General features: G+C 39.9%; 1 protein-coding gene across 2 annotated transcripts in view; it reads right to left on the bottom strand.

Moving 5' to 3' along the window:
- The window catches only part of rapgef5a (Rap guanine nucleotide exchange factor (GEF) 5a), a 46,156-nt gene extending 34,243 nt beyond the window's left edge, over positions 1 to 11,913 (bottom strand). For both annotated transcript variants that reach the window (XM_085345888.1, XM_085345887.1), the window contains exons 1-2: positions 11,770 to 11,913; positions 875 to 925 (exon numbers count right to left, since the gene is read on the bottom strand). In XM_085345888.1, coding sequence (XP_085202014.1) covers positions 875 to 925; positions 11,770 to 11,913 — 195 coding nt within the window. The remainder of the gene's footprint in view (positions 1 to 874; positions 926 to 11,769) is intronic.
- Positions 11,914 to 20,091: the final 8,178 nt, after the last annotated feature.

Below are 20,091 nucleotides of genomic sequence, written 5' to 3'. Positions count from 1 at the left end.
AGGTACTAGCTTGTGGTTGTTCATCAAACTATAAAGGAAGAATTTAAAATTTCTAAACTCGAAGCAGAATTTCTGATCATTATTGGGGGCGGGCAAAGTAATGTCATCAAAGCCTGCGAAACGAATAGCCTCAGTTCATCCATACTCACGAGGCCCAAAGTTGTAAGGTGGAGATCAGTCTTAACTGTCTGACTAATAATCATCATCTAAACTAACCCGCCAGGTTTATTGATTAGTCTAGCTTTCAGTTACCAGATTCAGTTAGTTTTCACCTCCTGTTTGTTAGACAAACTTCATAGCAAGATTTAAAATGGCCTAGCAAAGACTGCAGCTTCTTCTTTCAAAGATCTCCTTGCATAGGTGTTCATGGAAAGGTTTTCAGAGTTGTAATGCTTTAGGCACTACATCAGATGTTGTGTATGGAGACTTCATTAAGTATATAATGACATACAGCCAATAAAAAATACAAAGTACTGAGGGGCAAAACAACCTGGCAGGTACAAACATTTTTTGGCACAAGTAACAGATTTGCTTTTGAATACACCAAAGCTCCTCCTCAGATGTTGATTTCTTTGCTTTACTTTTTCTTTCTTTGGCTCTTTTTTCCCCGGTGTTGAAAGGAAAACTTCTCCTGTGTGATATTTAATCTTTGAGGTCTTCAGAGTGCTGTACACACACATATTTGAATTTCAAATTAACGCTGTGTGTGTAGTGTGTGTGCACGCGTCTGTGTAGTTGGTGAAATTAGCCTGGAAAAACCCTCAGGTAATATCCCCACTGATGTAATTTGTGTTGGGATTAAACAAACACACTTTTGCTTGACAGCAAAACTAAAAGTATGACATCACTTTCATGTGTGCGAGTGTTCCCTTACCTTATGTACAGCAGGTCCAGTGCTTGGTCCGGGGATAGTGTCAGGTGATTGCTGTTGAAACACAAAACACAAGCCATCAGAGCCAAAACACACAAAATGACACACACAGAGTAAATACACTAAACAAACATGAGTGAGGTGAGGCCAGTTTTACCATTCCCAAACGACTAGGTTTTGTTTAAGCTTACTTTCCAGTCGATTGGGTGCTTTCATGCTAACACCTGTTACTGCAATAAACCTAATAAACCTCAAGAACATGGCTATTAATTTATCTAATAAAAATATCACAATCTGCTTATTTAAACAGAAGCGTTTTCTCTCTGACATTAAACCCGGAAAACTACAGCAGTTCAAATCCTGAGCAATATAATTCCAACTGCCAGCTCACTTATCACATCGTAACAATGACACTACAATAAATCCTTTCTTCTTACCACCATCATGACACCATTTTACAGCATTTGCCTTAGGTGTATCTACTGCACCTCTACTTCCCCAATCAGAAAATAAGCTGTTAATCTTTATGGATTATTATGGCGCCAGGGAAGGAAGATAACAGTGTTGAGACCGTGTTGACACACTAGCCCTAAAATAGATTAAACTTGATAGTAATTGTTAGATCAAGTAGACCGCAAACGAACTTCATAGAGACCACAGTTTCTGTTCCACTCTAGTGTGTACAGTATGATGTCATTTCCTAACTCCTTGTCTTGCTTCCTAAGAGCCCCATTTGAGTGGGTCTTAACAGTTAATGACTCCTTATGGTTTAAAAATACAACAACTGGTAATTTTTTATGTTCCTTTTCAAAGAATAAAGACCCCTTTGTATATGAGGTACAGAGGTTAATTTAATAAATTTATTAAACCACCTGTAATAAGCTACAAAAAAAACCCAAGCTAAAATGTTTTATACCCATACTGGACATCTTTGAGAAGTCAGGAATTAATCAAGCATAACATTCAACCAGTAGAATAATAATTTAAAAAAACTGTAATTTACCACCTTAATCCAAAAAAATGCTTTACTATATGCTTTACATTTTACTGTATAACAGTAAACTCCCATTTGTAGTACAACCTGACTAAACCAACTATGAAAACATTTGCTCTAATGCAGTCTTTACTGCAGATATGTAGCCAGTACTTAATATTAGTTTTGCAAAAGCACCTCGCTACAATGATTGTAAAAAAAACGTGTTACTTTATCCATAACCTGTTACTATTCACCTCCCCCAGTCTTTGACAAAGCTTGTTCAACACTTGAGAGAACAAAAAACCTTTGTTAACAGTGACCAGCAGAAAATAAATAAAGTCAAAATGAAAAATCTCTACAAATATTTCTCATTCAAGCACAGATACTAAGGACAGGATGACCATTTTCATAAACATTAACTCCACTTTATAATGCCACACCTAAATCATCACTGGTGTAGCCCGGGGTTTTTCGAAGTTAACTCTTCAGTTATAGAAAAATCACCTCTCTCTAAACAAGGTGTGGTAAGAGACTTTAGCTTAAACAAGCTTCTACCTGCCAGGTGAAGTGGCTGTCTTATTCGTTTTTATCTCAAATAACTCAGCTCAGACAGAAGAAATTAGGTATTTGCCACTTCATATAGAGCAAAGGTGTTACTAATAATGTGAATGATGCCTTCATTATACTCAAGTCCCACTAAGTCATGACTTTGTCATAGTGTAAAAGCAACTCGAGGTGACTATTGCTCTGAAGGGGCACTATGTAAAGTACTGTGTAGTCTTCAGTTACCCTCATTTCTTTACATTTTGCTAGATAAAAATACATGACAGAAATAGATGCAGTGATTTATCAAAACGTGTGCATACAGAGAAATACAGTACACTACAGTTCTAACAAGCTTGAAAAATCAATATTTGGTATGGCCACCTTTATCCTTCAATACAGCCTGAGTCTTCAGGGATAGCTCAGTAGAAAGACATTCAAAGCTGCTCTCTGGATTTTTTCTGCCCTTTGTTCTGTTCTCTGTCAACATGATCCCACACTGCTTCTGCAGTGTTGAGGTTCAGGCTCCGGAGAGGCCAATCCACAACTGATTTTGATTTCTGTGTTGCACTGTGTGCTTTTCTATCCAGGTATGCAAAACCTTACGGCACTTTTCTGCTTTCATACCTCAAACTATTTTGACACGATCCCCACCACCACTGGCTAAAACACAGCTCTAAACTATGGCAGAGCTCCCTTGTTACAGATGGCTGTAGACACAAACTCTCTCCTGACCACCTCCATACACAGTTAAGATGATTTGAACCAGAAACTTCAAATTCGTCACCCTATATGACCTGTTGCCATCTGTTAAATCCAGTGCTTGTGTAACAGGACAAAATGAATGCAAAAATACAGGAGAGCATTAAAGCAAAACCTGCTGTCTGTGTTGGATTTTTGAAAGCTTATTTTCCAGTACACAAAGGTCCTGTAAGTGGTCACTATATTACCATGTCATGCAAAAATACCCAGCTTAAACAGTTTTGATGAGAAGAATTCATATGGCTAGTTATTGCATTTTGTTCCATCAGGAAATTGCATGGTGGATTAAAATCTGACTGCACTCTTCTGCATTCACTTCCCTCAGTTTCACTCAACTGTGGTACCCCTCTCCTAATCTCCACTGTTAGTAAAACTGAATAGAGACACATCCCATATAAATATTATAGTTGCTGCCAGACACAATTTATAAAGATTTTCTTTCAAATTTAACAATAACAATTTTTCTTCTAGTGGTTTAAAAAAAATAGGACAATTTAGCATCATTATCAGTTGATCTGGGGTAAGAAAATATCACATACTAGTATTTGCTTTTAAAATGCTTTGGTAGTACTCTCGAGATAAAACAGAAACTGCAGGGTTGTATTAGAATGACAATCACGTTGCCATCATTCATTAAAAAGAGACAGATAAGAACCTTCTGCAACATGAGTGCAACTGGTCTGGGAGCTCAGTCAGTGAAGCAGGATCACTGACAGAGTTGTGGGTTTGACTCTCAGCAGAAACCTCTGCAGTGAACTGAGCAACTGCAGGCAGTCGTTGCTGCCCTTAGCTTCTCGCTGGCTGGCGATACCAAACCACCAGATGAAAGCAGAGTGATTCAGAAACATTACCTGATCAAATGAAAAGCACCTAACTGTGGCAGACAGATCTAGATGAAGAAATACAAATGTGATGATGTGCAAGACGAGGAAGAAAAGAGGAAGGCTGAACAATTGACATCAGTCTCTGAAAGTATGAGAGTATGACAGATGGAGAGGAAAAGAGATGAGGCAGTGAGAGACGGAGAGATCGTTTTAATTATAATCGTGAACGAGTGGTAGAGGGAACAAGACAGAGAGGGAGAGAAATGCTTGGCTGTGGCTTTGAGTTGCAAGAAAATGAAATAGAGTGGTGATTAGTGAGATGTGGAGCTGCGTATGTGTGTGTGTGAGATCCTCATTTGAGCGATGATACTGTCTGTGATGTCACAGGCTCGCACACACATACAGACACACTCAGGGCTACAGTGTATGACTGCACTTCTTTTTAATGCAAGTTACAAAACACTTGCTTACTTTTCATTATAGAAATAGATTCACTTTCTGAGATATATGCTTCTTTGCTTATTTAATGAGAGTCTGATGGGAAGATCAATACCACTCCTACTCATGGCATTAAGTTTAAAACTAAAGCCAGAAGCTGGTTGGATTACCTAAGACCAAAAACGATACCAGGGGAAATACATAGTTTGCATCTCTCTAAAGGTGACAGGGTTCAGAAAATTAATTATAACCTCAGGGGTTGAAAAAGAACTAACAGAAAAATGAAGGAAGTCAGCTATAGCGTGCCGCTCGTACAGTTCAGCTGCACAATTTGACAGCAGAAACATAAACACTTAACCCTGATCCAAAAATGCTTTTGGTATCTAGAAATCAGACAAACTCTATGAGGAAGCACTTCGCAAGAGCGGGAAGGAAAAACGTCCTTTTAACAGGAAGAAAACTCCAGCAGAACCAGGCTTTAAGAAGGGGCAGCAATCTGCTGCGACCAGTTGGGGGTGATGTGTCGTATAAACACATAGTGATGAAAAGAAGTGAGTGTAGAAAAAAAACATTCGATGTATCATGGGAAGCCCCCAGCAGCCGAGACCTATTGGAGCATAACTACGGGTGGATTCAGGGTCAACTGATTCAGCCCTAACTATAAGCTTTATTAAAAAGGAAACTTGGCAAAATTTGCATCCCATTTACCCTAAGAGTGAGTTTTTACTTCATCTTGCTAACCAAGTTAGCTGCCTGTGGAGGTCTCAGTTGTGTCATGAAATATTTTTCGAGTTTAGGCCACACATTACGCGTTAGAAGTGGTAGATGGCAAACCACTTTAAAGGTCTACACATTAATCGGTTTGTCCATTTTTTATCTCCCCTTATGCAAATATACTGATCTCTGGTCCAAAAGCAGTTTTTCCCCTTCAAAATAAAATGTGAGGTTTGAGTATTCGTTTGATCTGCTCTGTCATTATTTTCAGTAAAACGTTGTTTGCTCTGAAATATGTCAGGTCATTGTGGACATATTCCTTTATATTAGTAAGCAACAGAGCTTCTTTCCTGTATTTGTGCACTGTTTGGACTGGGGATTAGGTAGAGCACACCAGCCAGCCAAGCGCACAGACAAAATAAATTGTTTCTGTGTCTCTGTAGCTATCTTGTTCTGACTTTCTTTTGTCCTGGTCCTTGTATCTTCTCTCTCCATCTCTGTTTCTCCTCATCTGGTGAATACAGATCTCTCACGAAGTCTTTGTTTCTTCTACCATCATCTCTTCTCACAAACATACTTCAGACACATACCAGCATCAGAGGTGTTTCATTCATACTGTTTCACACAAAAAGAAAACTGCCTGCTATGTTCTTGTCTCTTTGTCTGTGCTTCAATTTGTATTTCAAACAAGCACACACACATACAATATGTTGCCATGTTGTATCCTATAACAGAGAAGAGAAGAGAAGATGAATGAAAGCTATAAAGAGAGAGCACATGCTGACACGCTTATCTGTGTGATGACTTCAAAGTGTGTATACAGCAAGAGAGAGGAGAGAGAGCGAGGTCATTATCTGCAAGAAATGGATTACTCAGATTAGATTGCTGAGCACAGTGAAGAGCTGTAGCACAGTATGCTTGGCAAACCCTCCTCTCTCTCTCTCTCTCTCTCACACACACACACACTAAGCTCCTGTCGACTCCTCAACACATCTGTCATACAAGCAAGTCAAAATAAAGACATCAAAGAAGCTATAGCTCAATAGACACATATAAATACCCAAGCACACAAAGGCACAGTTAATCTGTTAAGAAACCTATCCAACAGCCCACGCCCTTCTGCAGGCACATGACCTTTGGCTTAAACGCATTCAGTTAGTCTTTATTTGTTTCTGTCATCTAAGAACATGTATCCACAGGCTGTGAGGCTCCTGAACTCTCTGCCCCCCTCTCACGGACAATAACCATATCCAACTTCTTAATAGCAATGAACTGGTCTGCATTGGTGCATCATATCTTTATTCTCTTCCCCCTCCTGCCCCCCCCCCCCCTCTTTCTTAAATAGATAACTATCATATCTGATATCATATCTCACAGTACAATAATATTGAATGGGTTGCATTGTTGTATTTTGTCATGTTTCTCAGGTCTTTGTCTGAATTTCTACGAACATTATTGCTAAGGATTGTCTTATTGCATTGGAGTCACACTGGGTTAAATATGTACACTTGGGTTTTAAGGGGTATTTATTATTTTCTTCTTTTTTTTTGGGTTGTATGGAAGCCCCAAACGCAATTTCATTGTTCTTGACAATGACAATAAATAAATAAATACTAAATACTAAAATAAAACAGTCTTGAGTTAGTTGCCTGATCAAAAATCTCCAATTTCTTCTTATTTTGAAGGTTTCCTGCGAGTATTTACACTCTTATAACTTAGGTTTTCCCTGTATCTGTGCATAATCTCTGAGATGTTTCTACACTTTTAATGGATTTAGAAAGGCGTCACATTGGCGTGAGGTTTAAAGAACTGACTGCTCAGACACAAGAAGGAGTTGAAGCGCAGATCTGTCCGAGGGCATCCCTAATTCTTAAATACAAGAAACGTGGATACACCAGAACCCTTTCACGGTCAAACTGAGCAATCGGGGGAGAAGGGCTTTCGTAAGAGAGATGACCAATACCCTGATGGAGCATGGCTGAGCTCCAGAGATCATGTGTGGATACAGGAGAAACGTCCAGAAGGGCAACAATCACTGCTGCACTCCATCAATCAGTCTGAGCTTTATGGCAGAGCAGCCTCTCCACAGTGGAACATGTAGAAAAAACCTGCATGGAGTCTGCATAAAAATACCTAAAGGACTGTCAGACATTTTCTCTTTAAAATACACAGTTATATCAAAATCTACTTCACCTTGCAGTAAAAGTGTTTTGAACATAGATTTATGGAAGAAAATTTAATTCACTCAGTTTTTAGCATGAGGCTGCAAAGTCTGGAACTGAATACTAGCTGGATTTGATGTAGCCCTCTGAAACCATTACCAGACCATCTGGTGATGTAGACTGCTGTTTTCTAACATTTTTTAAAAAAAATTAAAGCTATTACTTTGCTGAATTAAGAAAGTATTGTGTGAAATTAACAGAGCTGCAGGGCTGCAATTTTTTGTACTTTGTTTTGTCAACATAATCATTATTTGGGGTAAATACCCCTTGCGTAACATCACATATGTTCATTGCACCTAACAATTCTATGTCAAATGCTCCAAAAGTGGTAACAAAAAACATAAACGTTGGATATAACATTAGTATGTTTCTCAGTTTGTGGCCATTAAGAGCCTCTCTACTCCTCGGTTGTCTTTCATCTTACTTACATTAAGGTAGGATGCCTTATGGAAGGGAAATATGGCTGGAAGACATAGAACACAACACAAGCCACTATTTTTGTGCATATTAAAGCAGAAATGAGATCATCCTCTGAGAAATATCACCAGCTTTCCTCTAAGACAGTGATCATAAAGTCAGATAGCTCGCATTAAGAGTGCTTAAGGTTTCATAATCTCATCTTACCGCCTAAAGCAGAATGCTGTATATTTGACTTCAGTTTGCAGAAGAAAATGTTGAATGTTTAAGTTCAAGTTTGAATCAACACAAAGGCTTAACTTTTCAAATTGTTGTTATAGCAATTGTATTATAAAACACACCTTTATAAGTACCATTTAGATATGAAAACTTGGTATTGTGTGGGGGCAGCAGTATAATTTCCAGCATGTAGTCTATCATAAACTCATTAGCAGCGAGGCTAAAAGCTGCAACCACAAAACCACAGAACAAAGCAAAAAAAAAAAACAAACACAAGAGTGCACAAGATTATTTCTCCAAATATGCCACTCCACATTTGTTTTTTCAAAACACCTCCTCCATCTTTAACTCTTTCCTCATAAACAACATCTAACAACCTCCCAAATTTGGTTTGATGACCATTAGAATATTTTACGGGTTTTTCCGAGCATAGCTTCAAATTGGCAGAGGCTAAGCTCACTAACTCCTCATGCACACTCAGTCATTTTGTTCTGTAAGTTTCCGTGAAATATGACAGAAACCGCTCAGTTCAGAAAAGAGCTTCAAGGGTTACTCCTAGTAGTCCTTCAAAGGGGGTAAAGAGTTAGCATGCATAATTCCTTGGCTGTCTTTAAGAATGCAAACACATGGAAATGCAAGAATCAGGCAATACAAAGCACTCCTGCTAATGTAACGCAAAGTCTCTGCACCTCTTCAATTATGGCAGAAAATTCTATATTACCGTACAAAATTACTGACATCAATACACAGAATCTGGCTCAAGGGAAACTAACAGTTGACAGTTTTTCTTATTACTGTTGGCAGCATTGCCTTTTAGGTATGTTCAACACGCACAGAGGGCGAGCCGGGGGGAGTCCCAGCACCCCACATGCCACTTTCAGTAAATACAATCACGGAAGAGGCTGTTGTTAAAAGGATATGAAGCACTTAATTGGGATTATTTTGGTTTCAAACCAGGAGAAACGTTAAGCCAAAGGACGTGAATGTAGCTTCAGATAACGGATGCCGCTGCCTGCAGACTCTACATGAACAAGTCAGCAGAGACAATACATGCTATTAAATGATCAGGGTGCAGAACCACACATGCAGTTGTTGGTCTAGTTCCATGCTTTTTGAACCGATGTTGCTTTTAAGCATGGGTTGAATGCCTGAAACACTACAGAAGGCTTGATTGTGTGAAAGGCAGAAATCATTGCAGCATTCATTATATTTTACTAAAGAACACAGATTATTACATTTGATAAACAAACTCAACATGACCAAGACAAAAATTAAATGGCAATCGACTTGCCAAATTGCAATTAGCCACTCGCCAAACTCTATTGAAAAACTACAATGCACTGTGGTTACTGACTTTTCAACTGCCCTTAAAGGGTTAGCAAATCTCCCTGCACCTGTCACATCGCAGCCAATAAAGGAGTAATAATTGAATACAAGAGCAAGTCACAACAGACTACAATGCAGGACAGGATTTTTCAAGGTGAGGCTGCTGCAGGCTGCAACTTTAGGCGACAGATGCCTCCGTACAGGACAACAAGCTCAATTCACTTTATGAGCTGTCACCAAACATTAAAGAATCAGATAATGTGAAAAAAAAAACACTCACGCAGGATACTGAGGACTTGTGAATGCCTTCAGATACACGTATTAAAAAGTAAAATATCTCAAGACATGTGCATCTTGTGGGAGGGTACCAGAAAACTCTCCAGTGTTAATGACCAATCACCAATTAACAAGCTTTTGTTGAATCCAGATGAGCAGTTGCATTCTCTGCAAAGCAATCTTAAAACTCTCAGTTAAGCTAACTTTAAAAATCTCAGATAAAACCACAACTCTTATATGTAAAATATATATCCACAGGCTACACCAAAGCACTGAAATACATGGGCTGTGACTCCGAGAGACTAAGTCAGCAAAGTAGCCGATGCGTTCCCAGGAAGGAGATTGTTTACTTAAGCATGATTTTTGTTGGGCAAACAGTCAGAACTAAAGAAAAAGCATATATTTATATCAACGAAGACAGCAAGGGCTTTCTTTTTACTGTATGTGGTCAGATCATTCTTATTCCTATGTATCACCCACCTCTGAGCCACAAAATATGTTGTTGCATCTTTAGACAAGTGCCTCAGGTGCTGGTGCAGTGCAATGCAAAACAATCCCAGGAACCTCCCATCCAACAACTTTTTGATTTTTTTTTGTGCACATAAAAATAAAGTGTATTGTGGGTATGCCAGGTGAAGCAGAGGCGACTGAAAAGAGCCTGGTGAGGACCAGTCTGTGCAAAACACCCATACCTTTACACTACTTACCTATGCTTCATCACACTCACCCGCACAAACATAGAATGCTCACACCAAGATATCAGAAGAGAATGAAAGATTCTTCATCTACTCAAGCCTGCCATTATGTTCGCCTTCATGGGTACTGCACAAAAAGCATGGTTAATTCACAAAAGGAGGTAAATCCACCCTCTAATGCAGCCGTTCTCTGGTGGTTTTATAATAACATTCTTGAGTGGACTCACTTCAGTTGTCGTGTACAGCTGCTGATTTATTTTGACTGGAAAACGGGATCATACAAACAGGTAACAGGAGACTGAGTGGCCCCGATCAGTGGGTCATTCAAACATCAGTTAAAATGACCAGATGGAACATGACAAAGTGTTTATCTCTTTGGTCCTATGTGGCTTTAAACTACAAATGTTGCATATTTTTAACACGTCTTTCTCCAGTGGGACTGGAAGGAGTGGCACACAAGTCTCTGATCTCTAAGGAGGGAACTCAGAGACATATTTTTTTCCCTTTTTCCCCTCCTGGGTGCCACTGATGATGAAGATGAGCAGAACTGACACTTTGAGCAGCCATTTGGCTTGTCAGGTGTGTTAGTGCCACAGTTGGGCACATCAAGTCACAGTTACTGCTTAGCCGGCCAATCATGGAAAAAAAAAACAATTCAAAGATACATCAGATGGAAATTCTGATTTGATATATAAATATTAGGATAGCTTATTCGTCAAAGAACAGACCTGACTCAATCAGATGTTTAATCGTTTGACATTAGTTTGATAACCAATACATCGTTAAAGTTATTTACACAAACAAAAATGCAAGTAGGTGCTAGTCCAGACTTCTTTTTATGTCCTCCCATGAATGCTTTCTCTGTCTGACGCTGTTATCTCTGATTTCTGGGTGAGCAGGCACACAGTTAAACAGAAAAAATCATATGAATACATCACAGTGGACTCAGAACTTGTGATGGTCATTTCGTCATAATTATTTATTTTATTTCTCTACTGAAAAACAAAAACTACACTTACAGAACATTACTGTGCAATCAAAATAACTGTGTTATGTAGCAGTGAACCTACGCACATTCCTTTATATATGTGTGTGTATATATATATATATATATATATATATATATATATAAACGTGTCTAATTTTTAGTGTATGTAAGTAGGTGTATCTAGTCAATATGGTGGAGGTGGTGTTGCCTTGACTACCAGAGTGTGAAGGTATGGTGTCCAACAGCAGTTCTGGTTATTATGGATGTAGCGTGCATACGCACGCGCGCGCACACACGTACACACACTGGGTGCCTCTGCGACAGCGCTGTTCACAGCAAAATACAAACACCTGAGTCGTGACAGGCTTACGAAACGGCTTCAGAGCCTTCACGGCGAGATGTCGGGACTGTTAAAAAAAATAAAACCCGTCCACCTTTCACCAGACATCAAACACGGAAGGACGGACAGTCAGACAGCGGTCGGTTTGAAGTACTCACGCTTTTCTTCCGCAGGTGAAGCCCGTGCTTCAGTAGTCCCGGCAGATCCCGGATTTTGTGTTTCAGCTGAGCTTGGTCTCTTGCGCTCCTGTTCCACCGCAAGCCCGCAAGTAAGCCGTCCTCTGCGGGCTCCGAGTCCTCCATGGTTCCTCTACTTCTCTCTGTCCTCGAGCCGCCTCTCTGCCTGCCTGCGCTCCCGGTGCCTACTATATCCTCAAAAGGTGCACCGCCGCCCGCGCCTGTTCGCCATTTCCCCCCGCCTCGCGCTCCCACTCAGCGACCTGCATCTGCAGCCGAACCGCGCGCAGCCTTAACGACCTACTCAATGTATTCCGCAGCACGCGACGCCGCTGCTCCACCCAATGGCTCGAGCGTCCTACTCTTCGGTAGGCTGCTGCCAGGTTCGTGTGTGTGTGTCTGTGTGTGTCTGTGTTGTCCGCGGGAGGGGGTGTCACAGGTGCAAACGAACATTGCATCACTTTCACCTCTCATCCTCCACCAGCCTGTCTACACCGGGGGAAATATTCACAGGGACTGGTGGAGCTGGCACCATAGTGTCACTGCTTATTTCTGTTAGAAGTTGAAAACTTGAAAGCTAATGACAGCAGTGTTTGGGGGAAGGGAGGGGGAAGAAGAAGAAGCAGACGGCACCCGGTAGGGCTACGTCACCACTTTACCTGGCTCAAATTTCCATAGGTAAACAAAGAGCCGCCACAGAGCGAACCTGTGTGGGTGTGCCTTTCGAGGTAGCTGACATTCAAGAGAGCATTTTCCTCATTTTAATCCATATTTTATTGACCTAACGTTTCAGCTTAACCTTTCTCAGAAACGCCTGTGTGCAACAGCAGTTGCACACCAATGTACCCCTCTGTGCGAGAGGGGTACACCATGTAGCTTTGTTGTAAGTTTTTGCCTCATGATGTCTCTTATGTGGTTCGCCCTACCATAAAACTCCATAATAGCAATTATTAGACTGAAAAACGAGATGGTGTTTGTGTATCACCGTTAATTACAGCATGCAACACATTAATAATGTCACTTATAATTTTTGAAAAATACATAACAAGCATTATAAATTCTCTTGTGAACAATCAAAAACTATTCGGCAGAAAGTGCCACACAAAAAACATTGCTAAATCAAATGGAAAGTTAGCTATTGTAAACTCAATCTTTGATCCAATTGAGCCCAGGATTAATTTATCCAGCTCAGACAGGTTCCAGCATATATGGCACAAATCTGGGTGCCACAGCGATTGCATGGCCCTGACTTTAAAGCATAGAGATAGAGTCTGATCATATGACGCTAAATGGATGGTAAAGATGTCAATTTATAGATGGACATGTGATAATAGCATCCCATAGTCTCCAGAAGTCTGATAGGAGAGGAACGGTGCAGTATAAGAGTGATTTAAACAAACCAATAGAATTACAGGAGAAACATCCAATAGAAAATCTTCAAGGCATTTTTAAGTTAGATACAGAGACACTAAACAAAGAGAAGCTGAATAAATAGTGGTAGAACATTTTAAAACTGGTCTCCTCCAAGCCAAGGAGAATTAAGTATGTCATCAACAATAAAAGTAAACTAAAGTTTTATTCTTTTAAAAGAATAAAAGATTTGTAAAGTCTTCTGAGTTCCAGCTGCGGAGCTTGTGTTTCTGTTGGACTAAATCTAAGCAGTTAGTTTTTCATTTGGCTTTGAAGTGATATTGCATAAGTGGTGTGTATATTTCTGTTAAATGAACAAAAAAAAAAGAGTTTGATGGAAAATTTCAAGAAGAAAGCACTAAAGAAATGCCCAAAAACTTCCATTCACCAGCCACTTTGTTAGGTACATCCGTCAGTACCTCGTCGATGAAAATCTATAAAAAATAAATAAATCAATGAATAAATCAATCACGTGTCAACAACTTTAGTGCATTTAGTCATATAGATCTGGTCAAGGTGACCTGCTGAATTTCAAACTAAACATCAGAATGGGGAAGAAAGGTGATTTAAGTGACTTTGAATGTGGCATGGTTGTTAGTGCTAGACCGCCTGGTCTGAGTGTTCAGAAACTGCTGATCTGCTGGGATTTTCCCACATAGCCAACTCTAGTGTTTACGGAGAACAGTCTGAAAAAGAAAAAATAGCCAGTGAGCAGCAAAAGATGTCTTTCTGATACCAGAGGTCAACAGAGAATAGCCAGACTGCTTTGAGCTGATAAGGCAACAATAACTCATATAATCTCTTGTTACAACCAAGGTATGCAAAAGAGCATCTCTGAACGCACAACATGTTGAACCTTGAAGCAGATGGGCTACAGCACCAGAGGAGCACAGCAGGTGCCAATCCTGTCAGCTAAAAACAGGAAGCCGAGACTACAATTCACAGGAGCTCACATAAACTGGACAGTAGAAGACTGGAAAAACATTGTCAATCGGATCAGATTTCTGCTGTAACATTCAGATTGTGGGATCAGATTTTGGTGTAAACATCATGAAGGCATGGATCAGTCCTGCTTTGTGTCAATGGTTCAGGCTGGTGATACTGATGTAATGGTGTGGGGGATATTTTCTTGCGCCCATCTGGCACAGTGTTAACTGAGTACTGTTGCTGACCATGTCCACCTCTTTATAACCACAGCGTACCCATCTTTTGAAGTGATGCCACAAAGTTCAGATCATCTTGAACATGACAATGAACTCATTGTACTCAAATGGCATCCGAAGTCACCAGATCTCAATACAGTAGAGTATCCTTGAGATCTGGTGACTTTGGAAAATTCACATTATGGATGTGCAGAGGCTGTTTTACTGTTGAGGTCTTAATAGACAAACATTGTGAGCTGTAGCGACTCTCACCCCATATTATCCCGATGAGTTACTGCTTGTTATTACATAGTTTTACCAGGAGAGAGCACCAATGAGTTATACGTTCAAATGTGAACATGATAATCACTGTTCTTTACAGTTTGTTTGTTAGTTTTTTGTGTGTCATTTGGCTCCAAAAACAAAGAGCATGAGCCAGTAGACCTATATCAACCGGATGCCATTGTAACAATAATGGGCTCAACAATCCACCAATCAAGAGGGTGAACACTACACTGAGTCCATGACCTAACCCAGGAGGTTGCAACATTAGCTGCTGCTCTGAGGGTCACAGACTCTTACCAAAATCCAGATTAAAGAAATATCCGGCCTGCTTCTGGATTAAACAGGATTTTGACACATTTCCGGAACTGCTGGAACAGTACGATTTCAGATCCAAGGAATGAATGAAAGATCTCTCGCTCTGTTTGTTTCTATAACATTTTATTATGCTTATTTATTTTCTTTTATACATACATAAATACACACACATGATCTACAATCAGGAAAAGATCGGCAGTTCGCGACTGGGAGGAGACACAAACCCAAACTTGGGGGATGGTTGCATCAGGAAGGACATCCGGCATAAAACCTGTGCCAAATCAGTCATGCGGATCCATCCACTGTGGTGACCCCTTGGGAAATAAGTAAGCAGGTGACAGTACCTTCTAGTACTGTAATAGACTATGAATTGTAAGGCGTATTAATCTCTGAAGAAAATATGTTTGGCTCTGTGGCATGCACATGAGAAACAAAGCCTGGGGCTTGGCCTGCACATGAGCGCAGTGGCCTAAGCAACAAGGCTGTAATACCCTCTGTAATGTATTCAACACATTTTAAAATTCATTGGTATTATATGGGGCAATAAAGCTTTTCTTATTCATAATTCCAGCAGTAAAATATTGTTTGCTGTCCACTTGCATCATAATAAGAAGGATGTGTTTTTGCTACTTGCACTACACACCATGCATTTCTTTCTGGATATTCTTTGTGGGTTTATGAGTCATGGGGGAAAAGAGTAAATTCACTATATGTATTTAAAAAGTGCAGCCTTCTCGGGAAGTTGTTTAATGTTCAATGACCTGATTAAAAAATTCAACTGAACATGACATGAAAGAGAATGAATTTATTAATACAGCAGATAGGAGAGGATCTGAGCCCGATGCTCCACACGACATAAAGCCAAGCAGAGTTCAGCTCGAGTGCTGCGGCTTCAGTTGTACAACTCAGATGTTGAGGCTGCTTCTTGATAGAACGTGTAATCTGGGATAATTGGCCCCTTTCTGGGACTCAGATTATACCACCACCATGGCTGTTAGAGGTAATGGGACAGTGTATAATGTTTGGCAGCTGAATAGCACACACAGAGAAAAAAGAAAAAAAGACATCAAAACTATTTTTATTTTTGATCAAAAGCCCGCTGGAGCATTTCAGTCCTTCACATGTCAAACCTACAGACGCACAGTCATGACATGCTGTATATCAACTGTCTCCATCACTCGTCGTACTTGCAGATGATGAACTGTAAACTCCACACAGACCTTTTCACTTTTGCATGGTGGTCACAATTTCTTTTACTTTATGACTGCATGTCAATTAAAACCAATAGACCCAAGTGCAGGTGTTTAACAGTAGGAATAGCAAGGAACACTAATAACGACAATAGGCCTGTACCCTGCTAGAAATAATCAAGACATGTATATGATATCCACCATGCTACTGTGATAATGTCAGGGCCAAAGGATGGAAAAGGACACATTATTTCTACGTAGCACTTAAAGCCCATTGAGTCGGCCCCTGGCTCCTCTGGTCCACATGTCCTGGACAAAATACCAAATCCTAAATTTCCCCCTCACCATTCATCCATCAGACTGTTAGTGTGTCTGTGACTGTTAGAAAGTGCTTTAGGGCATAGAATAAAGAGCTGTATGAATGCGTGTGTGAATGGGCGAATGTGTCTCATAGCAGAAAGCACTTTGAATGCTCAGATAGAGTACACTTACCATCACACTTCTTTTACAGGGTATCCTAATGGATACATGAAAACGAACATCGTCTTTTTAAATGAAATTTTCCACTATAAAGTAATGAGAATAATACATGGCAAAAAAAAACTAATGTGAATTAATGTCAGACTTTATGGACAGTCAGTTCTGGCAGAAAATGTTCATGTATGAGCTCACCATCAGAAGTTTAATTCAGAAGTTTAATGCGACTCAATCTGCTGTGCCTGCAATAATTTTAGCATCAAGCGTTACCTTTGACCTGAGGAAAACTGAGGAACAGGATGGAGTCTCTATATCACGTTTTCACACAGGCTTGATAAAACACATGGCTGCTGCATGAGAACTCTGTGGAGAGGCTGCCGTCTGTAGATAAACATACAGTACAGCTCGAAAATGGAAAGCAGCTTCGACATCTGTTAGTAAAATCCCCTTCTCCGTGGACAAAGAACGCTGATTCGAAATGAAGAAGAAACGCCTCATCAGGGGCCTTGTGAGCGCCACAATGAGCCAAAAGCTGAGAAGCCGAGCGAAACAGAATTACTGAAAAGCCATCAGTCATGTTTAGATCATTGTTCAGATAGCTGCCTTCTGACATTTTGTGGACACTGAAACAGAGGCTCTGAAACTACAGTTTCCGAGAAGATGATATTACAGTTGATAGGAAGAAATAGCCTGCGCTCAATCAAATCAAAACCTTCCACAACAAAAAACAAAAAAAAATTCCTGCAGAGTGGCATCCCACAGTGTACGTTTCACAGTGACAGCATGCTAATCAGCGTGCTCTCCTCTAAAAGTAAAAAAACAAAACAAAAACAACAACAAAAAAGGAAATAAGGAAAACACTCTGTGCTTGCTCAATGTGCTGAGGAAGCAAAAAGAAGAAAAGAGGACTTTGGGATTTCTCGTGGTAAGACTGATGAAATATGCTTCTCTGTCGTCCTCGGGGACACCACCGGGACCAGCCACTGATGCATGCACGCGGTCATATATGCACACGCAGCAAAATCAAATACAAATGATTATATAGTGTTAGAAAAACACACACAGTAGTGTATATACTGTACTACACAGCACATGATAATGTGATGATGCAGTAGGGGGAGAATGGATTATAGGGGGAGGGGAAGGTGAGTAAAGGAGGAGATGGGGAAAAGAAAGAGGGGGAGAGAGCAGGGAGAGATAGTAAACCAATTACTCCAAGACCGGAGAAAACCTTTCATTCCAACTCTGTCACCACACAAAAATATACAACTTCTATCTCTACTCCACCTTCCATGCATACAAATGCAGTGTCTACACACACTGGATAGACAGCTCTCTTTATCACTCACTCACACACATATTCAGAGCTCTCTTCAAACAAATGCACTCTTGATTAAATATTGAAGAGGGCCTGTGGCGAACTGAGCAGAGATACAATTTCTGCTGTCTCTCGTGGAGCTCTCCGTCCAGGGAAGAAGAAAAAGTCAAAGGAAGAACAGAGCGGCATGAGGAAAAGGCACAAAGGGAAGAGGAAGGGAGAGAGGAAAGGATGAGAGGTGGGAAAAGGGAGAAGAGCCAACAAGGTTGCGATTACAAAAAAAATGACAGGAAAGGAGAAGATGGAGGATGGAGCAGAATCACAAAGGAAAGGAGAGTGAGGGGAGAACTGTTACATTGAGCTAAACACAAAATGACAGACAAGGTCATGTATACAAGAACAGAAGCAAAGCTTGGACCCTGAAAGACTGGTTCTTTCATTCTGGTTACTGCACTGACCTTTACAGCATGACAGATGTAACAGGAATTCTGACTCTGCTGCCTAACTGAGTGAAACAGCTCAAAGACTGTGAGACAGATTTCCCCTGAAGTTTGGGTAGAACCTCATAAAACAGCCGTTAACTTACGGTGGCATTTCCCAAAGTTTACCATATAAGTTTACTGAATTTAAAGTGTGATGTGCAGTAGAGCAAGATGATAATAGCTGAAGATATAAGGAAAAGGAGAAGCAAATAATAATGGTATTTTCAAGTAGTGAGTAAATTCAGGGTTTTTTTGGTTAACAACAAAAGATTAAAAAAAATATTTTAAGTCATTTTAAGCAGTATTTTAAAGGAAAACACAAAGATGTTTCTCCATATCGTAACAATATAATTTTACAAGAATGGGGCGTGTCACTGAGCAACCTAACATCCTCATCCTACATTGTGATTGGGCATTTTTTTGATGCTAGGAAACACTTATGTGAATTGTCAATGTTTGAACTGTCCAACTTAATTAATTACAATAAAACAAATCATATTAAAATTAAATGCATTCTTTTGGAATAGAATTTTAATCAATGTAAAAGTGAATTCAATCCAGGTGCTCTGAAACTGTGTATGATCCCCATGGAAGATTCTTCGACTTTCACTTTGCAGAAGGAGAAGAAGAAGAAGAAAAAGAACAACAACAACAACTGACCACAGATTCCCAGATCTCCTTTTAGTTAGTCGGCTCCATCTCTATAATTTAAATATCAAAGCACTATGTAGTTAATATCTAGAGAGGCAAGATTATCCTACTTAGTAATACAGCAAGATCTCCTAAAGGTAATGTACACTAGAATGGTTTTATGCATAGGAACCACTTACATGAACATTTTAGTGAAGCAGAAAGCATTAAACACATAACACATGTACAACAGATTCACATATACATAATTTCAAGCTTGGTCATATATTGCTGCAGTATTAGCGTGGGCAAATAACAAAACAAACAGTCCGTTGCATACCTTCAGCCTCAGGAAAGTCAGCTTTCAAGAGAGAGCTGATCAGAGCGTGAATCCTTAGAGCTACACATGATTGCCATCTAGCAGCAGCCCCAGTGTACTGCAGTAAAGAGTTCAGTCTTACAGGCTCAGCCATCATGTACTGTACTGTATAAACCCTGACCCTGACCAGGACTCACATATCGTGCCCAGAATGTTTTATCTGAGAGGTATGCATGTAATAATGTCTAGCTTTTAAGAGCAGGATACTTCAGGCTGCATTTCTACACTGCAGTCAAAGCGTGAAAATGTAAACCAACAAAAAAAATGTATTTATTAAAAATGACCATTTATAGCTATGTTATAAATCATGACAAGACCAAATTGTTTGTTCTTTTCATGATTTGCATTAGATAATAATTACTTAGTAATTACAACCACTGAATGTCAGTTACATCTGTTATCTTAATTTCCACATTCGGCCAGCTGTAATGAACTTGTCTGTATAAATAATTCATCTCCTTAGAGCCCTGGGTCAAACTTTGGAGGGTTTGATGAGTTTACTTTATACTGTTCCCACCTACTGTGTTTATAACAATGTTGGCGTGGAATAATTGTACAGCATGCATCTTTAGTGACTTTAAGGAACAAAAACTGTTTGGATTTTCTGGAATCTACACAGTGTTAAAAGCACACTAGCATCACTATCCACAGGGAAGCCAGATGTACATGACCATGG

The sequence above is a fragment of the Diplotaxodon limnothrissa genome, linkage group LG22, assembly GCF_057381915.1.
Source record: "Diplotaxodon limnothrissa isolate DT_005_m linkage group LG22, D_limnothrissa_male_GT1.1, whole genome shotgun sequence".
In the NCBI taxonomy this organism is placed as follows: Eukaryota; Metazoa; Chordata; class Actinopteri; order Cichliformes; family Cichlidae; genus Diplotaxodon; species Diplotaxodon limnothrissa.
The sequence above is the reverse complement of the archived record's forward strand: the minus strand, read 5'-3'. Positions and strand labels throughout refer to the sequence as shown.